This window comes from Strigops habroptila, chromosome 8 (genome assembly GCF_004027225.2).
Source record: "Strigops habroptila isolate Jane chromosome 8, bStrHab1.2.pri, whole genome shotgun sequence".
Lineage (NCBI taxonomy): Eukaryota > Metazoa > Chordata > Aves > Psittaciformes > Psittacidae > Strigops > Strigops habroptila.
Genome location: NC_044284.2, coordinates 30,381,474 through 30,397,131, shown reverse-complemented (window position 1 = coordinate 30,397,131; position 15,658 = coordinate 30,381,474). Strand labels below are relative to the sequence as shown.

Below are 15,658 nucleotides of genomic sequence, written 5' to 3'. Positions count from 1 at the left end.
CGTCCTCCTTAGAGCAAACCCTCATTTTGTTCTTCCTGTGGTTAAGAAGTGTTTTGCCCGGGTGCTGGCAAATGCTGACACTGTCCTAATCCTGGAGCACATTTTGACTGCTGTATGTTCCTGTCACCAAATCCATTCACCAAGGTGTTTTTTTTTTTAATCCTTAATTCTTTGTAAAGTCAGATATGGAGTTGCAATGGCAAGCTGCGACCTGCCGGGTGTGTAACCCTTGGTCCTTGTGAAGAGCCTGCTTGGGTCAATCGCATCTCCTCGGAGATGTTTTTACACCTGACCTGCACAATTTAATTATTTCACTTTTTAAATTCTTTTATTTTGCATTTGTGGTTAATGTAGTATTTATCAGTGGGAGGATCACCACTTTATACGCTGCCTCAAGGATGTGCCGTGCACTGGGAGAGTCGAGCCTCCGAGTTGAGCTTGTAACAGTTTTGCAGATCTGAAGTCCCTGGTGGGTTCAGGATCAGGTCCACCGTGACCACATGAAACTATAGAGGTTGTACATCCTCTAGCCTTTCTAGGTGACACTCCTGCAGGCTGTGGAAATAGAACCTAGTGAAGCATCATCATTTAGACAGGTACCAAGTGTCCCTTGCTTTGACTGGGTAGCCCTGATAAAATTTACAGCCTTCTCACATTTCCCTTTATTTCTCAGCATTCATTGTAACAGAATAATTTGTGTGGAGTTCACAAATAGGTTGGTAGTTACGTTATATTTTGTGATCAGACCCCAGACTTCATAGATTTTTATAATTTTTTTTTTTTTTTTTCCTTTTGGCTATGACTGATGATTAAATCTCATGTCTTCTAGTCCTTTCCAAAACCTTTTTACAGTACTTCTGAGCTGAAGTGTTTCAAGCCAACTACCATTAAAATAGATGTGGGAATCTCAATGTGTTCATTGTCCATGGTTTTTTTTTCTGAGAAATAGAAATTGGGTGAATATAGCCCAAAAACATTTGGAAAGGGGGTCTGTGGGCTTGATTGTATTCCACATAAAAATTTATTAATTGGACCTTTGCAACATTTTTTGAGCTGCAATAGTTGAAAGATGCCTAAGCAAAACAAAAAATGAGATCTGGTTGAACCAGAGTGCGTGTGTCTGTAACATTTTGCGTGAGCTTTAGTGAGTGTAAAAACCTCATCTTAGATGAAAGCAGTCACAGTGTAAGTACAACGCAGATATGTGGGAGTGGCTGCTGTTTTGCCTCCGATATGACACTTGGATCTGCAGCCATTGCAAAGGTCCCCACCCAACCCTTCACTATTTTTAGTTATTGCACTTGAACTTTAGCATGTTTATTTTTTAAAAATTTGTGTGTAGTGTAAGCCAATTCTTTTGTGTAAGAAACACCTGCCATCTTCTGCTGAACAATATTGTTCTGAAGAGCGGTGTAATTCCATTTTATTGCTAGCCACAGGTGCTAATCAACTCTGTGGGGTTTTAAACCCACTAATTTAAAAACAAGAGTCAAAACAAAAACAAAATATGGAACTGCTGAATTCTTCCTGAAACACAGATACCCTGTGCAATTTTTGCTCACATAGATCATGCATGCTCAACATTGCTGGCAGCATGGGATGGTTTAAAACCATGGCATATGCACCTTGCAGCTGGTTCTTCACCTTTCATAGCTTGTCTTTCTGCAGCTGATCACTTCTGCCTGGGTTTTTTTATTATTGTTATCTTTATTACTACAACAGTGTCATTGAAACTGCATTCTCTGGGCCTTATCTCATACTTAAAATATTCTGCTGCCAATTGCTCTGAAACCAGAGTGGGATGCCAGGTCCCCAGGGAGGCAGCTGGGCAGCGCGGGAATTCAAATGCGAAGGAGACGAAAGCACCTTGCTGCTCTGCATTCCCCTCTCGGTTGTTCTGTGACTGACGAGCACCTCAGATGAAAGGCACTGTAACAGTAAAAATAACTAATGCAGCAATAATAATAATAAATCATTTGATCAGATATGTTCGGCTGCACTGAGGAATTTTTCTTGTAACTGGTGGAATTTATTTATGGGTTTTTTTGTATTTTCACAAACCAACACTCCTAATTGGTGCTGCCTGGTGTTGGATGGGCTCCTGTCATTATCATTGCCATTTCAAAGACTCGTTGGCTGAAGAGCAGGTTGCTGTGCTGTCAGATAGTCTTCTTCATTTTTATGTAGCAATAGTGCTGTTTCTGCGAGCAATCTTTCCTCCTGTTTTTTCTCTTTGCTTCTTTGAGAACAATTACTTCTCTGCATGCAGTGCTCCTCAAACGGCTGCCAGCTTTCTGGTTGCAGCCAATGTTTTCAAAGGGATTTGACAGTTGTATGCGGGTGGTTTTTGTGTGCTCACTGTGAGAGAGATGTCTGGGTTTCTGATTTGTCTGGTGGGGAATGCCAGCCATTTTCTGAAGAAATAAAAATGGGATCCTGGGCAAAGAACTGGCCTGAGACTTCACTTGGGACCTCTGATAAGAGCTTGTAAGATACACCAGGTTTTCAGATGCTCCCCATCCCCAAGCATCGATGCAGAAACAGCTGAAATGTTGGTAGGTCACACCTGGTGCTTTTCCAGAAAGTGTAATGAGAGGTGACAGCAAGATTATTAGTAAAAGCATGGAATAACTTGTTGTAGACACTTTCTGAAAACAGGCTGAAGTCGCCCAAAAATGAGGGCGTTAAATTTGCCTCTTCTGAATAGAGGTTATTTTATGTCCTTGAGCTACTTGGAGGAGAATAACAGGTCTTTTGTTCTTCTCCATGGCCTTGTTGGTGGGAGAAGTTTGGGAAGGTCCCAGAAGCAGCAGAGCATGAGGAGGAGGATCTTCTGTCCCACTGCTGCTTCTGGTGGGCAAAAGTGATGGTGTTAGGAAGGGAGCCTGAGCCAGCCTCACCATAACTGCAAGATAGACTTTTGCCCCAAGTTTACTGATACTCTTTGTTAAACTTAGTGTTTGAAAATATCTGGGACTTACGGGTCCACCCATGTATTTCCTGTGCAAAGTAGTATTTTTCCGATCAGGGCCCTGAGGTAGGTTTGCCAGGGCAGGTGACAGTGGCCACCTTGGAGGAGACCCCTTCCTTGGATTCTGGCACCTGAGCCATTGTGTGGCTGGCCTCAAGGCTGTCTCATGTCCCAGCTGCAGTTGGAGTGTGGGTTGGATCCTGAAGTTGGTCCCAGCGGGCTTCGTTGTCAAAACATGTGGTTTGAGGGTTCGCTCTGGCTTGCTGCCTGACCAAAAGGGAGAGCAACTCTTACCCTCACCCTACCCTGAGCACCCTTCTGCACTTGGACAATTTTATGAGTAATAAATTACAAGTGCCTGGGTGCAGACAAGCCTCTGCCATGCAAGGCAGCTCCTTCTCAGGGCTGTTCCCACCCAGTCCTGCACAGGATGCCCGGGGCAGGCATTTCTCCCTGCCAATGGGGCCCAGGGCTAATAACCAGCAGACTGTCAGGAATGCCTCGCTGTGCCAAGAAAAGCCTCCTTGGTTGAAATTGCCTGGTGTCCTATTTTTAGAGGTGAATGTAATCGTGCTGTGTTTTCTCACGGGCTTTGCTTGTTGTTACGTACCTCTGCAATCTCTGCTGAAGCAGGACGAGCCGCAAGGAGGCAGGTTGCTGGAATTTGCTGGTAAAGCTGATAGTGTGGCACATAGGTTCCCCAGGCTGTGCCTGCTGCAGAGCTCTGTGCAGACCAGCAGAAGGCGGGGAGAGTGCAGTTAAACACGTTCTCCTACCCTACTGTGCCTTTCCTGTGGGTTTTGGCTTCTGGGGCAAGATGGGGTAGTGGCATGTGTACAGTGCTGAGTGGGAGCAACCTGCTGCGATGGCCTTGGAGGACGCTCGTGGGTTGAGGGGCTGAACCCCCATGTGGTGTGTGTCTATGGGGTAGAGGACTCAAAGGGAATAGGATGCTCCCAGCCCTGGGGACATGTGCTCATTCCCTTTCCAGCCTTCATGTGAGGGTTACTGAAGGGAGGAGAGGATTCAGGTAGCCAGCCAAGTTCACACAGACCCCAGACAGCGTCAAACTTGAGTCTTCATTTCAGCCAGTGATCTAGGATGGAGGATGCTGGTGGGTCCCTATGATACACTTGGTCTTGATTGTCCTGGTAGTCTGAAATGTGTTCTCCAAAGCACATTTAAAATAAAAAGCAAACGAATTAAAAACCCAACCAAGCTACTTGGTCATCTTAAAGATGCTTAAGTTGTGCATGTTCTGTGATTCTAAGTTACTTCTGCTCAGGATCTTCTGTAGATTCTGTCTTTATGACAAGTCACTTTGACAAAGCAAAGTATTTTGTGTATTTCAGAGTATAAAAGGTGGGGGAATCTTCTTCTCTTTCCCCAGATGGAGTTTGTTGGAGTAAGCCAGCTGTCATTCATCCATGACCTGGGACCAAAGGGCATGTGAGTTGCGCTGTGTCTTCGAATTACAATTCACCAGGAGCATGGCTTTATAAATAAATATTGTTCAAATCAGTAGCTTTCCAAAAACTGGCTGGGGAATATTTTGCCATCTGGATAGAAAAAAAGTATTGATGTTCACACAGAAATGCTACAACTTTGAGAAATAGCTTTGGGAGTGGGCTGCTCTGCGGGGTGCGGGCTGCACTTGTTTCTCCCCTTCCCTCCCTGCAACCTGTAGACCTGTTTGTTCTGCTTGTGCTATAAAACAGGACCCTGCATTTCTTAAATCTGCATTATTTCCTTCGGGGTGTGTGCGTGTGTGTGTGTATTTTTGCCCTTCTATCAGCTTTCAGGGCATGGCACAGAAGCAGCAAGAGCCATCCCTGGGCTAGGGGGGGTTCAGCAAGCATTCTCCACTTGAGAGCCCCCCTGCACCTCCAGGTGAGCCATGCCACCCATCCTGACCATGTTTCTGTCCTTGCAGAGAAGGGTTCATCATGAAGCGCTCCGGGGGCCATCGCATACCTGGCCTCAACTGCTGTGGCCAAGGAAGGATGTGCTATCGATGGTCCAAAAGGTACTGCTGGATGGGCAAAGATGGCAATGCTATGTGCTCCTTCGGCACGCATACAAAAATGCTCATTTGTCTTTTTCTGCCAAAAGTCTGTGAGGGAGACCTTTGCTTTTATACAAAAGCCACAGATTTTCAGGTTGAAAGGGTGTCCCCCCCCGCCTCACCCTCCTGTGTGGAGGATAGTGAGGTTTTGAATTCTGCTTTGGAGACCATAGAAGAAAACAGATAGATAGAAAAATTGCTATATAGAAAAATTGGAATTTTCTACAGCCCTGAGCTGGCAGAAACGGCAATAATCCCCCCGTCTGCGCCCAGCTTTCCCTGCTGTGGGAGCACCCAGGGGCTCTGTGCCTTCGGGAGGGGAAGTGGCTGGTGATGCCACCCTGGCCAGATTCCAGCCCGGTTTTCTGAGCTTCCCTTCCTCAATTTACAGAAGGAAAATAAATTAATTGAAACACTGTTTGGACCACTTTGTAGGTAGATTAAATCACATGTGACCTGCAGCAGCAAGGAGCTTGGTTTGGTGAAATTAACCTTGGAATTAAATATGTCACCTCTTCCTTATTACTTTAGGTGCTTAAATGCAAGTGTTTTCTTGGGAGTTTTTACAAGCCGCCCTGTTGCTATGTCCCTTCCTGCTGCAGACAGATGTAACTTACTGTCCCCATCTGTTTACCTTCTGTGTTAGATCTCTCTGTCTCCTGGGGCTGCAGCTCGGGCAGGTGTGTGCTATGGAGGAGTATGCGTGTTACCAGCTAGCATCCAGAAAGCGAAAGGGATACTTCCTGAGCTTGCCCTACCTGGGCTAATCTTTCTTTTTGAAAAAACAAATAATACATACCTGCCTCAGAGCAACAATTTCTTGGTCTTTAAGAGCTTCCCTGAGCATTACCCGCCTTGGAATTTTAGCATCGCCAATGGGCTGTTGTTAATTTTATCTAAAAAAATTCTCCTTTCCAACAAAATCTTTCTGCCTTCCTATGAAGTAAAAGGTCCTATTTCTTCATAGTCTTTCCCGCATTTGCTAATGTAATTTTACAGAAGATCTCTATAGTGAGTGCACAAGGAGATGAAGATGTGATCTTCTTTCAGGCCGAATCACTAAATTGTCTCCAATTCTTTTTCTCTTTTATGGAAATAACAGCTTTTTCCTCTCAATACCCCTCAGTTAACTCTTCCCTATGTTATGCAGAGCTCAAGCTTTAGTGGGGACAGTAGCATATTCAGCTAGGATGGATTTTGATTTTCCATTAGAGCCCAAAAATGGGATGGGAGAAGTGTCTGAGTGCAGTTGTGTGCAGAGTAACACAAGAGGGGCAACAGATGCCTGTAAGGACTGACAGCGTATGCATCAATAAGTAGGCAAATAACAGTAATATTTCCCAGAGAGGGTTATTTAAGTGAAGGATTTTAGGACACGTCGAGCTGGGGGCAAAGCTCCCGCCTGAGCATGAGGCAGACTGCAGCCAGCCTTTTCCCGCAACAGCTTTGCTGCAGGCGTTGGGTTTTATATACCCCAAATTCATTTCTCTTATTATAGCAGGTTGGGTGATTTATGCCCACGGGGGCTGTGGAAAGGGATGTGGAGGAGGACAGTGGGGTGGTGCTGTGAACAGGCAGGACTTCTCTGCGTGCAGAGCTGCCTGGGAGAAACAGAAAGGGGAAATGTACCCCATGGGATGTTTGGGAGTGAAATTATGGGCCAAATTATGGAGGAGGACGGTATTTTGGCACTAAATGAGAGGCGATGCTGGGATAACTCTTTCGGGGCCCTGAAAGAAAATAAAAATTATGGGATCTGGAGTTAGATGAGGAGCTGAGGCAGTTACTAAAGATACAAGAACGAACAGATTTTTCTGGCGGTTTTTGTTGCTTTGTATGTTTCTGAGTGTGCAGAAGAACGGGGTGAAGGTCTGGTGGTGGAAACCTATGTGGGACAGAGGGGACCAGTTACCCCAGTGGTGCTGCAGGGGGAGAAAAAATTGGAAATGCCATTCACAGTAAAAAAATGTGGTTTTTTTCCCAGAGTTGCATTCAGGCTACAGTATTTACGTAAAAGCTGCCGGTCATCTCTCGTCATATGTTTCTAACAGTGTGCCTGTTGCTTGGCAATAAAAGCTTTCCAAAATGCCTTGTTCTTATCTTTTGATAGGAGTGAAAGTGATCCTGACATCATAATTAATGTTAGAAATGTCAACTCCTGTATAGCATACAAGCTGAATAAAGATCTGGGATGGAGGAATCCTATTGCACCTTGCCCTGTGCTGGGGCACCTGGCTGGGAGGTTTGTGGGCAAGGAGGTTCTTGGTGATTTCATTAGACAAGGAAATCTATATTTCCAAAGACTTCTGCAAAAAAGGAATCATGTAAATAACTCTAAAAGTCTTTTATTGAATTCAGACTCATTACCCAAGTTCATAAAATAGGCACTTTTCTGCTCAAGAAAACTGCAGCCTGGCAAGCCCCTGATAAGAAATTTTACTATTTAGTTGAATGCTTTCCTTTCCCTGATAAATGGTTTGCGCTTGGCTTTTTTTACGGCTCATGTTTTGAAGGCTGGCATGAAATACAAGTTACCTGGTTGCTGTGCACCTACAGGTGGCTGGTGGTGAAGGATTCTTTCCTGCTGTACATGAAGCCAGACTCAGGGGCCATTGGCTTTGTCCTGCTGGTGGATAAGGAATTCAACATTAAGATAGGCCAGAAAGAAACAGAAACAAAATACGGGTTGCAGATCGACAATCTCTCTAGGTAAGAAACACGGGCTTTATTTAGAGCCTTTTTAGTTTGCTTTGGCTTTTCTTTAAGGAAGAATCGATGCTCCTCTTCAGGAAGGTTTAACAAGGCACACTGGGTTGACAGGGTGCAGCTCAGCTTCCCGCAGGGCTCGGTGCCTGGGCGACTACTGGTATGTTTACACCTGCTGGGGATTTAGTCTGTAATGCCGATCGTTTCCGATGTCTTAATGAGTCATTTGGAGCCTCAGCTGCTGTTTGTCCATCCTTATGGTTATTTCTCAGGCCTGGAGGCATGGTGCGTGTTGCATTGCACAGTCTTGTTTTGCAGCAATTGCTTACAGTAATTTTCTAGGTGCTCTGTTCTTTTTATGCTTCAAGCAGGGATGTGTTCTTCTACAACGCAGCTGAAGTATTACCCAAAAGACATGCTAGCTGGGATAAAGTGATACTTAATATTTTTATGGTAGCGTACAGTATAAATTAATCTTTTCAAAAATGCAGCATTAGCTAGATCCAGCTGTCCTCTGAGTTAAGCTGATGCTATTAATTTAAATCTGGTTTGGTTTTTATTTATTTTATGCTTGGCAGTGCAATACTGTGGTAGTCACTCAGAGCAGGTCAGTGCTGATGTATTCTTCTGCAAACAGAACAACAAATCAAAATCCTTTTTGCTTAAATAAAATGACTGATACATGAGTGTTCATCAATGTGTATAGACAGTGGGGAGCAGCCCAATTAAATACACATGGCTTCAGCATCCTGCCCCATGCGTTGTCTATCTTACAGATCGCTGATTTTGAAGTGTAACAGCTACAGACATGCCCAGTGGTGGAGGCAGGGCATAGATGAGTTTATTCAGAAACACGGCAAGGACTTCCTCACAGAGCATCGCTTTGGATCTTATGCAGCCGTGCAGGAGAACACGCTGGCCAAGTGGTGAGGACTGCGGCGAGGCTGCGACCAGCTCAGTGCCTTGGGCGCTGTTACCTGCAGCAGCAGCACACACCTGCCTGCGGTACCATCTACCTGGTGGATAGAGCTGGTAGCACTCGGTAGCTGTAGGGACTGATGATAATTAGACAAGTTGCAAAAAAAATGAGGCTTTCTCCACCAGGAATGGAATAGCAGTACTGATGACAGGAGTGCTTTGGTCCTGTTACAGCTTAGCATCACAGCTAAATGCATTTTGCAGCATCAAGTTGCACTTGAATATGAACGTGTGGGCATTTATTATTGTAAGGATAAAAATGGTATCTTGATGCACATATTACTGGCAGAATGTTTATGAGTTAAAACCAGAACTGATCTTTCATCAGAATATATTCTTGGCTTCAATTTTATCACAGTTGCTTGTTCTGGAAATGCTACTTTAAAGGGGTTGGTTCTTTGATCTCTGGGTTATAAACTCATGGTAACATGGGTGCTGTTGAAAACCTTTGCCTCTTTGGCCTCTCCCTTCTCCATAGCTCCCTCTCAAAGCTGCTGTGCTGCAGCCTGTCCTGCCTGTGCTCCTCTGCAACCAATCATCTCTTCATGTCCTTCATGCTCTGAAATGCAAGATTTGTCCTTCTTGCTACATTGGCAAGGCTGATTCTCGTCCTGTAGCACAACATTGCCTTTCCAGGCACCACGAATGTGTTCTAGTGCAAATGTCACTCATTGGGTTGAGGAATCTTATCAGATTCAGGTCTTGCAGACTGCCTTTGCAATGAAAGAGAATCAGCAAAAGCAAATTTGGGTATAGTCTAAGGATGACTGGGCTTCATGCCGAAACAGTCACACAAGAAATCCTTCCATCCATAGTGTAACCTGCTTACACTAAGCCATTCCCAGAAGCACCTCAAAAAATGGATTCTAGCTGGAAGCAAATCCTTGTGGTGCTCTCACTGCAGCTTCTGCCTTGCAGCAGCTGCTGCCCAAATAGTTTCTGTAAATCTAAACAAACACCGCTCCACCGTCCTTTCCTGAGAGCCATACCTAGCTCACACATCAAAAAAACCCAAGAATATTTTCTGCGGTTCGCAGAAGTGCCAACTGACACTTAATAATCTCTCATTATGCTGTTTCATTAAGCTACTAATGGCAGCATGAAGTTCTCCCTGCATGCTGTCCTGATTTTTTGAAATTAAATTTTTGTTTTCTTCTGAGAAGAGAATATAAATGGCATTACACAGAAGCCCATCAGTCTTCATATGGACTTTGTTTAATGAAGTGGGAGGAAACATAAATCTATGTGCTGTTTGCTGTTTCAGGTATGTAAATGCTAAGTGGTACTTTGAAGATGTTGCAAATGCCATGGAAGCCGCTAAAGAAGAAATTTTCATCACAGATTGGTGGTTTGTACTTACATATTTGGATGTTGAAGAGCTGTCTCTCTTGGGATGTTCCCAACAATGCGGCACTGTTTGGAGGCCCTACAGTATGGCAACTAGCCGTGCGGCCAGATGGTTTGGCAGCACACCCAAACATCTCCTTGTGTTGTATTCAAAGGCCTTTTCAGGAAGGTTGGCAGCAAAAGCGCATGCTTGAAATCAACAGCTTGGTTGTCTCCTTCCAGGGAAAGGCCTGAAACTGCATGAAGGCACCACCTGAATTGCAAATGTTGTGGCTTGAGGTGCTCATCAGGAGTGTAAATTGTTGCAAAGCCCAGGGGCACAAGTTTTTTCGGTGTACAAGGGAACAGAACATGGACACTCAAACACCTCTGATAGTGTTCTTCCCATAGGATCCTGCGTGGGTTCCTTCTTTCAGCACCTCCTTGCTGTCTTGGAAAGCCTCATGCCAGCATCTTGGGAGGGGTGTGATTTTGCTCCGCTCTTAAATGAGCCAGGCAATGGAAGGAGAGTTTTGTCACCCCTTTGGAGCTATGTGGCTGCTGGAAGACCTGGCTCTGCCTGCTTCTTAACTAGTAATTCAATATGTTTATGCAATGCTCTGGTTCCTGTCTGAGGCAGTAAAAGGGTGCTCTCACAGACTCGGGGCAGAGTTTCTTGGCTGGATGCCGGCTGTGTCTTGCTTTGGGGAGGTTAATCTGGCTGAGCCAGCCTGGACCTTGCGGATGGGATGGTAGGGCAGGCTGCCAGGATATGGCTCAGAACTCCTCTTTAACTTTGGGCACATTTCTGTGCTCTTCTTTGTCCACCTGTAAAATTAACCTTTTACTGCTGATCCACTGCCCATTGGAACTGAGAGGATTAGTTCTTAGGTGGCAGTTATTATGAGAAAACTAAATACAAGGTTAGCATTTATTGGGGTAAGCCTGTTTCCTAACATGACCACAGATAAACCCAATGCTCCTGCATTGCCATGTGCAGCATCAGGTCACAATACAACAGCATCATGCTTAATGTTTTAGTCAGACAATTGTTAATGTATCTTAGATTTCTAAAACTATTATTTGAAACTTGGAGTTTAAGATAAAAATCCTGTTGTCAGAAGCATGTTTTTAGGATGTAGCAATGTGCTCTATCCAAGCACAAGTTCCCATGCTCAGTACAAAAGTAAAAGAATGAAATTCTGTCACCTTGCTGTGCAGGAGTTAGAGGAGATTGCTTAATTACTCCTTGTATTCCTTAAAGCTATGAATCAATAAAATGTCCTGCTGAGAGATCGTATTGCTTTGTCTTTAGGCAGCAAGGAAAATTCAGCACAAATCTGTGCTACTCACATACCGTAAGTGCCAGGAGAAGTGAAATCCCACTCTTACTTTTTATGTTTACGTATTTCTTTCAAATCTATCTTGGGGTTTTCTTTCATTGCATCTTTCTTTCATAGATAGAGTCTAAGTTTCCCCATTTATACATCACTGTTAAGCCTAGTCACAGGGGTTGTTGAATACCAAGATGAATGTGCTGGACACACCCCTGCCCTCTATAATGCTCTGTTAAAAAACAAAGAGCACGATGTGGAGAATGTATCACTCGGGGACATGAGCCTTCACATCCATTTTATATAAACTTCGATTTCTTGGCTTCCCAAGATGATTATTTAGGCCAGTGCTTTGTTTGCAGACTGCACATGCACATGCCATGTTCCACCCCTTTATTTTATTAGGCTCAGCCCAGAAATCTTCATGAAACGACCTGTTGTGGAAGGAAATCGTTGGCGGCTGGACTGCATCCTCAAGCGGAAAGCAGTAAGTGAGCTCCAGCTGCAACCTTTACCCTGCCGAAAACCCTGTGCGCCCACCCAGTTACAGGATCATAGTGGACTGGACTTGCACCATTTATTTTGGTGGAGATGAGAGTTAAAGCTGGCCAAGCCTCATTAAATATGGCCTGTTTTGATTTGCTCCCCCCATTAGGGTTTGGAAGAGCTTGGAGGCAGAAGGGTAGATTCTCTGATTGCTCCTTTGAATTCTCAGGTTTGGGTCACTTCAGCATTGCATTGTGGCTACCCCAGCTCCTATTGCTATCCAGTGCTCTCCTCATGGCGTATGTAATTGAGAGGTACAGGAAAGACTAAACGCTTTATGGTGGTTCTTGGTAGGTGTTTTGTACATTGCTATGTTGTACAGATCCTTTCTGTCGTTACCATGTGTTGTGTGTCTGTGCTGCAGCTGTCGGTCCGCTGACAAAATCAGGGTGTCGTTAGCAAGAAGTCACTTGGCATCATTCAGAGGTTCATGCTATCTCACGATAGCTACCTCATTGGGTTTTCCATACTTGATAGCTTCCATAGGTCCTTGCTAAAGCTAAACACTGAAAAACTGATGTTCTGGCTGTTCACCCATTGTTCCTTGCTGTAGTAAAGAAGTGCCTGTTGACATTAAACATCATCCTGGTGTTTTCCAGCCCCATTACCCCTGGTGGAGCCCCTCTTGCCTTTGTCCTCCCTGGGCCATGCAGGCCAAAGCTCTTCATGCCATAGCTCTTTGCTACCATCTGTAATAATAAATTTTACTGCAGCATATAAGAAAGGCCAAAGCCTGAAAGGTTTTTGTGTTGTCTTGTTTTTACTTACAGGGATAACTTATGGTTAGAAAACGCTTTATTCTTTTGGTAGTTGGTTTTTACTATCTGTATGTCTCCTGGTTTTCTTTGTTCCTACCCACCCCTTTCTGTATTCTCGTGGCTCTTGGGGCCACTAAGATGAGGCAGGTCAGCTGTGTCCTCCCTCCCTGTCCCTTCTCAGGTGGCAACTGGTCATGAGGGCCCTGGTGCATTGCTATGGAGAAGAAAAGTGAGAAAAGGGCTTCAGCAAAGCATGAGAAAAAAAGGTGTACAAATACAGACAGCATCACGTTCCCCAGAGCTAGGCTGTGATGGTCAACTTTTTTACAGGAAGGTGATAAGCATAGCTCAGAGACTTGGACTTCTGCGTGCATTGCTGTGTATCTGAATTAATACATGCTTGTGTTAAGTAAACAAATGCTTGTATAAACTTGATAAGGCTTTTTTCCCCTCTGTTTCAGTTTCTCTGCTCTTCCTCCTGAACAGAAAAGCTCAGACCTGCTCTTGATCTGAGGCCTTTCCTGGCTCTCTTTGTCAGTTCTGTGCTGTTGCATGCTTTTCTTTCTTGTGCAGCACTTTAAGATATGAGCAAGCAACTGCAACTGCTAGCTCTGTTTCTCTTCAAGCATTTTCATCTCAGTAAAGAGTTCATTTTGTTGCTGGTTGTACTCTGCTTTCCAATAATGCATCTGGATCCAGACTGTAGAGAACATGTTTCATGGAGCCAAATGAGGCAGAGAGAGAAGCCAAGTGTGAGGTGTTTATGAATGCGGGCTGTAATTCGGTTGTTCACCCAACCTGTGATAACACCAGTGCTAGGAATGGTAGTTTGCCCCATGTAAGCAGTGAGTCAGGAAGTAAAGCATGGGTGTGAAGTCTCTTGAACTCTTGGTGTGGGCAGGACTCCAGGTGGACATGCTGAATTAGTCTTTGATTACCCTGCCCTTCCAGACCAGCACAGCACAGTCCTCACCCCTCCACATGCCTAGAAAAAAGCATAGGTTTTTTGTGTCTGATTGTTGTTGATTTGGAAGTAGTCATTTTCTGGCAAATGAATTGTGGCCGTGGAGCATGCCCCCTGGGTGGAAGAATTTGTCTTTGTCATGTTGACATGGATTTTCCTATAAGTACCTTGTAAGAGTGAGGAGTGTTTTAAGGTTGGTTTCTGGAAATACTTACCAGCTCTTTCACTTGTGGCATTTCTTTGACTTGACAGGGCGATGGGGTAAGGCTGTTCTTTATATATGTATGGTGCTGCCTTGGAGTTCTCTGGGTTCAATGGGGAGCAGAATGTCATCCACAATTTGAAGACGGCCTAAGCTCTCGGAAGCAACTTTATGGGAATAGGAACTTAAAAGGCTGTGGGAAGTTTCAGCTGGCAAACTCCATTGCAGGATTTTAAACTATGCTGATTTATGGCAACTGAAGGTGTCCCAGTGTGTGACCAGCATCTGCTGAGGTTTGGGAAGTACTTGAAAGTTTTAAAAGTGCTTTAACAGGTGCCTTAGAAATCCTACTCTGGATACCATTCTGGTCACTAAAAGCACCATCCTTTTAGCACTGCTCATTGTACTCCAGCAGCTTGTTTAGTTCTACCAGCAGAAAGAACTGGTTTGCTGGCAGTGATTTGGTTGCATTCCCGTTAGGAGAGGGATGTCCATATGACCACACTGGTGTTGTCCTGCAGAGGCTTTTAATGATAGGCAAACCGCAGGGCAACATGAAGCAGCAGAAAACTGAACTTCAATGTATGTGTGCAACATGATTATATGTGGAGTGAATCACATTTGCAAAATCTTACCTCGAAGGATGTTTAAAAGGGAGTACTGTAAGAATGACCTGTTGGTGGGTTTTGGCATAGCCAGCTCTTGAATCCAGGTACTGAGCTGGAGAGCTTTCCTAAGTGGTGCAGGTCCTTGCATGCTGTGGGGTCACCATGGTTTCTCCTCATGTTGGAAATGAACTGTATCCGTGCATAGCATGTGTTTCTCTTTGTTTCTGACAGCAACAAGGGGTGAGAATTTTTGTTATGCTGTACAAAGAGGTGGAGCTTGCGCTAGGGATCAACAGTGAGTATAGCAAGCGGACGCTTATGCACCTTCATCCAAACATTAAGGTAATTATGCATTAGGGTGTATGAAAGACATTTGCATTTGTTCTTGATAGCTAATGCTGACCCTGACACCAAAATGGGTGTGAACCATTACAGTGGTAATAGTCTGAGAAGACATACGCATACAGTGATTACCACATCTGGCAACTTCATTTCTTTAGGTTATAATTGAACATAAAATTGCTTAGTTTAGACTTGTCAAAGCAGCTGTTCATCTAATTTACAAGAAACATATTTCATATGAGAAGTTAATAGGGTTACATCAAATGGAAAATTACAATTTGAGAATGTTGTCTCATTTCAGCATTTCTGTTCAAAAGTAGATGACAAGAGTCAATGCTGGATGTTTAAGTTCCCATCATAAATGAACAGCATTGCACTGTCCTGTGCTGTTATACTGCTGCTCTGCCACCGAGCAGAAAATGAGTTGTGGCAGACGAGCCACTAAATAAGGCTAGATCTAGTCTCTTGAAATCAGAGACATACATTTTAGTGAGCAATAAGATATATGTTATGCATGAGGTTGGCTAACAAACTGCTAGAATAATAGATTTATTGTCACTTGATCAGTTGTCACAGTGAAGGGAAGCATCCATTCACTGTCATCTTCTCAGTAAGACTGGAAGGTGTAACTGGAAGATACGTGCTAGCTGTGTAACAGGCTTTGGGAGCAGCTAGATGAAACTCTACTTTTTTCCCCAGGAAGCCGGTCTAATGGCTCTAACATAAAATATATATACTGTATGCTTAGATAGAAAAATTACTTTGTCATAAATACATGTCAAAAAAATCTCGTAAACAAATGCCAAGCAACTTGCTGGGGAAAAAAAACCAGCCAACTTCTCGTTTTACTTATGTAGC

The 15,658-nt window shown here is 44.2% G+C and overlaps 1 protein-coding gene across 4 annotated transcripts in view; it reads left to right on the top strand.

Moving 5' to 3' along the window:
- Positions 1–15,658, top strand: part of PLD1 (phospholipase D1) — a 67,298-nt gene that overhangs the window by 24,553 nt on the left and 27,087 nt on the right. For all 4 annotated transcript variants that reach the window (XM_030494825.1, XM_030494824.2, XM_030494822.1 and 1 more), the window contains exons 7-13: positions 4,362–4,420; positions 4,905–4,997; positions 7,593–7,745; positions 8,519–8,668; positions 9,985–10,068; positions 11,786–11,867; positions 14,690–14,800. In XM_030494825.1, the coding sequence (XP_030350685.1) occupies positions 4,362–4,420; positions 4,905–4,997; positions 7,593–7,745; positions 8,519–8,668; positions 9,985–10,068; positions 11,786–11,867; positions 14,690–14,800 (732 nt within the window). The remainder of the gene's footprint in view (positions 1–4,361; positions 4,421–4,904; positions 4,998–7,592; positions 7,746–8,518; positions 8,669–9,984; positions 10,069–11,785; positions 11,868–14,689; positions 14,801–15,658) is intronic.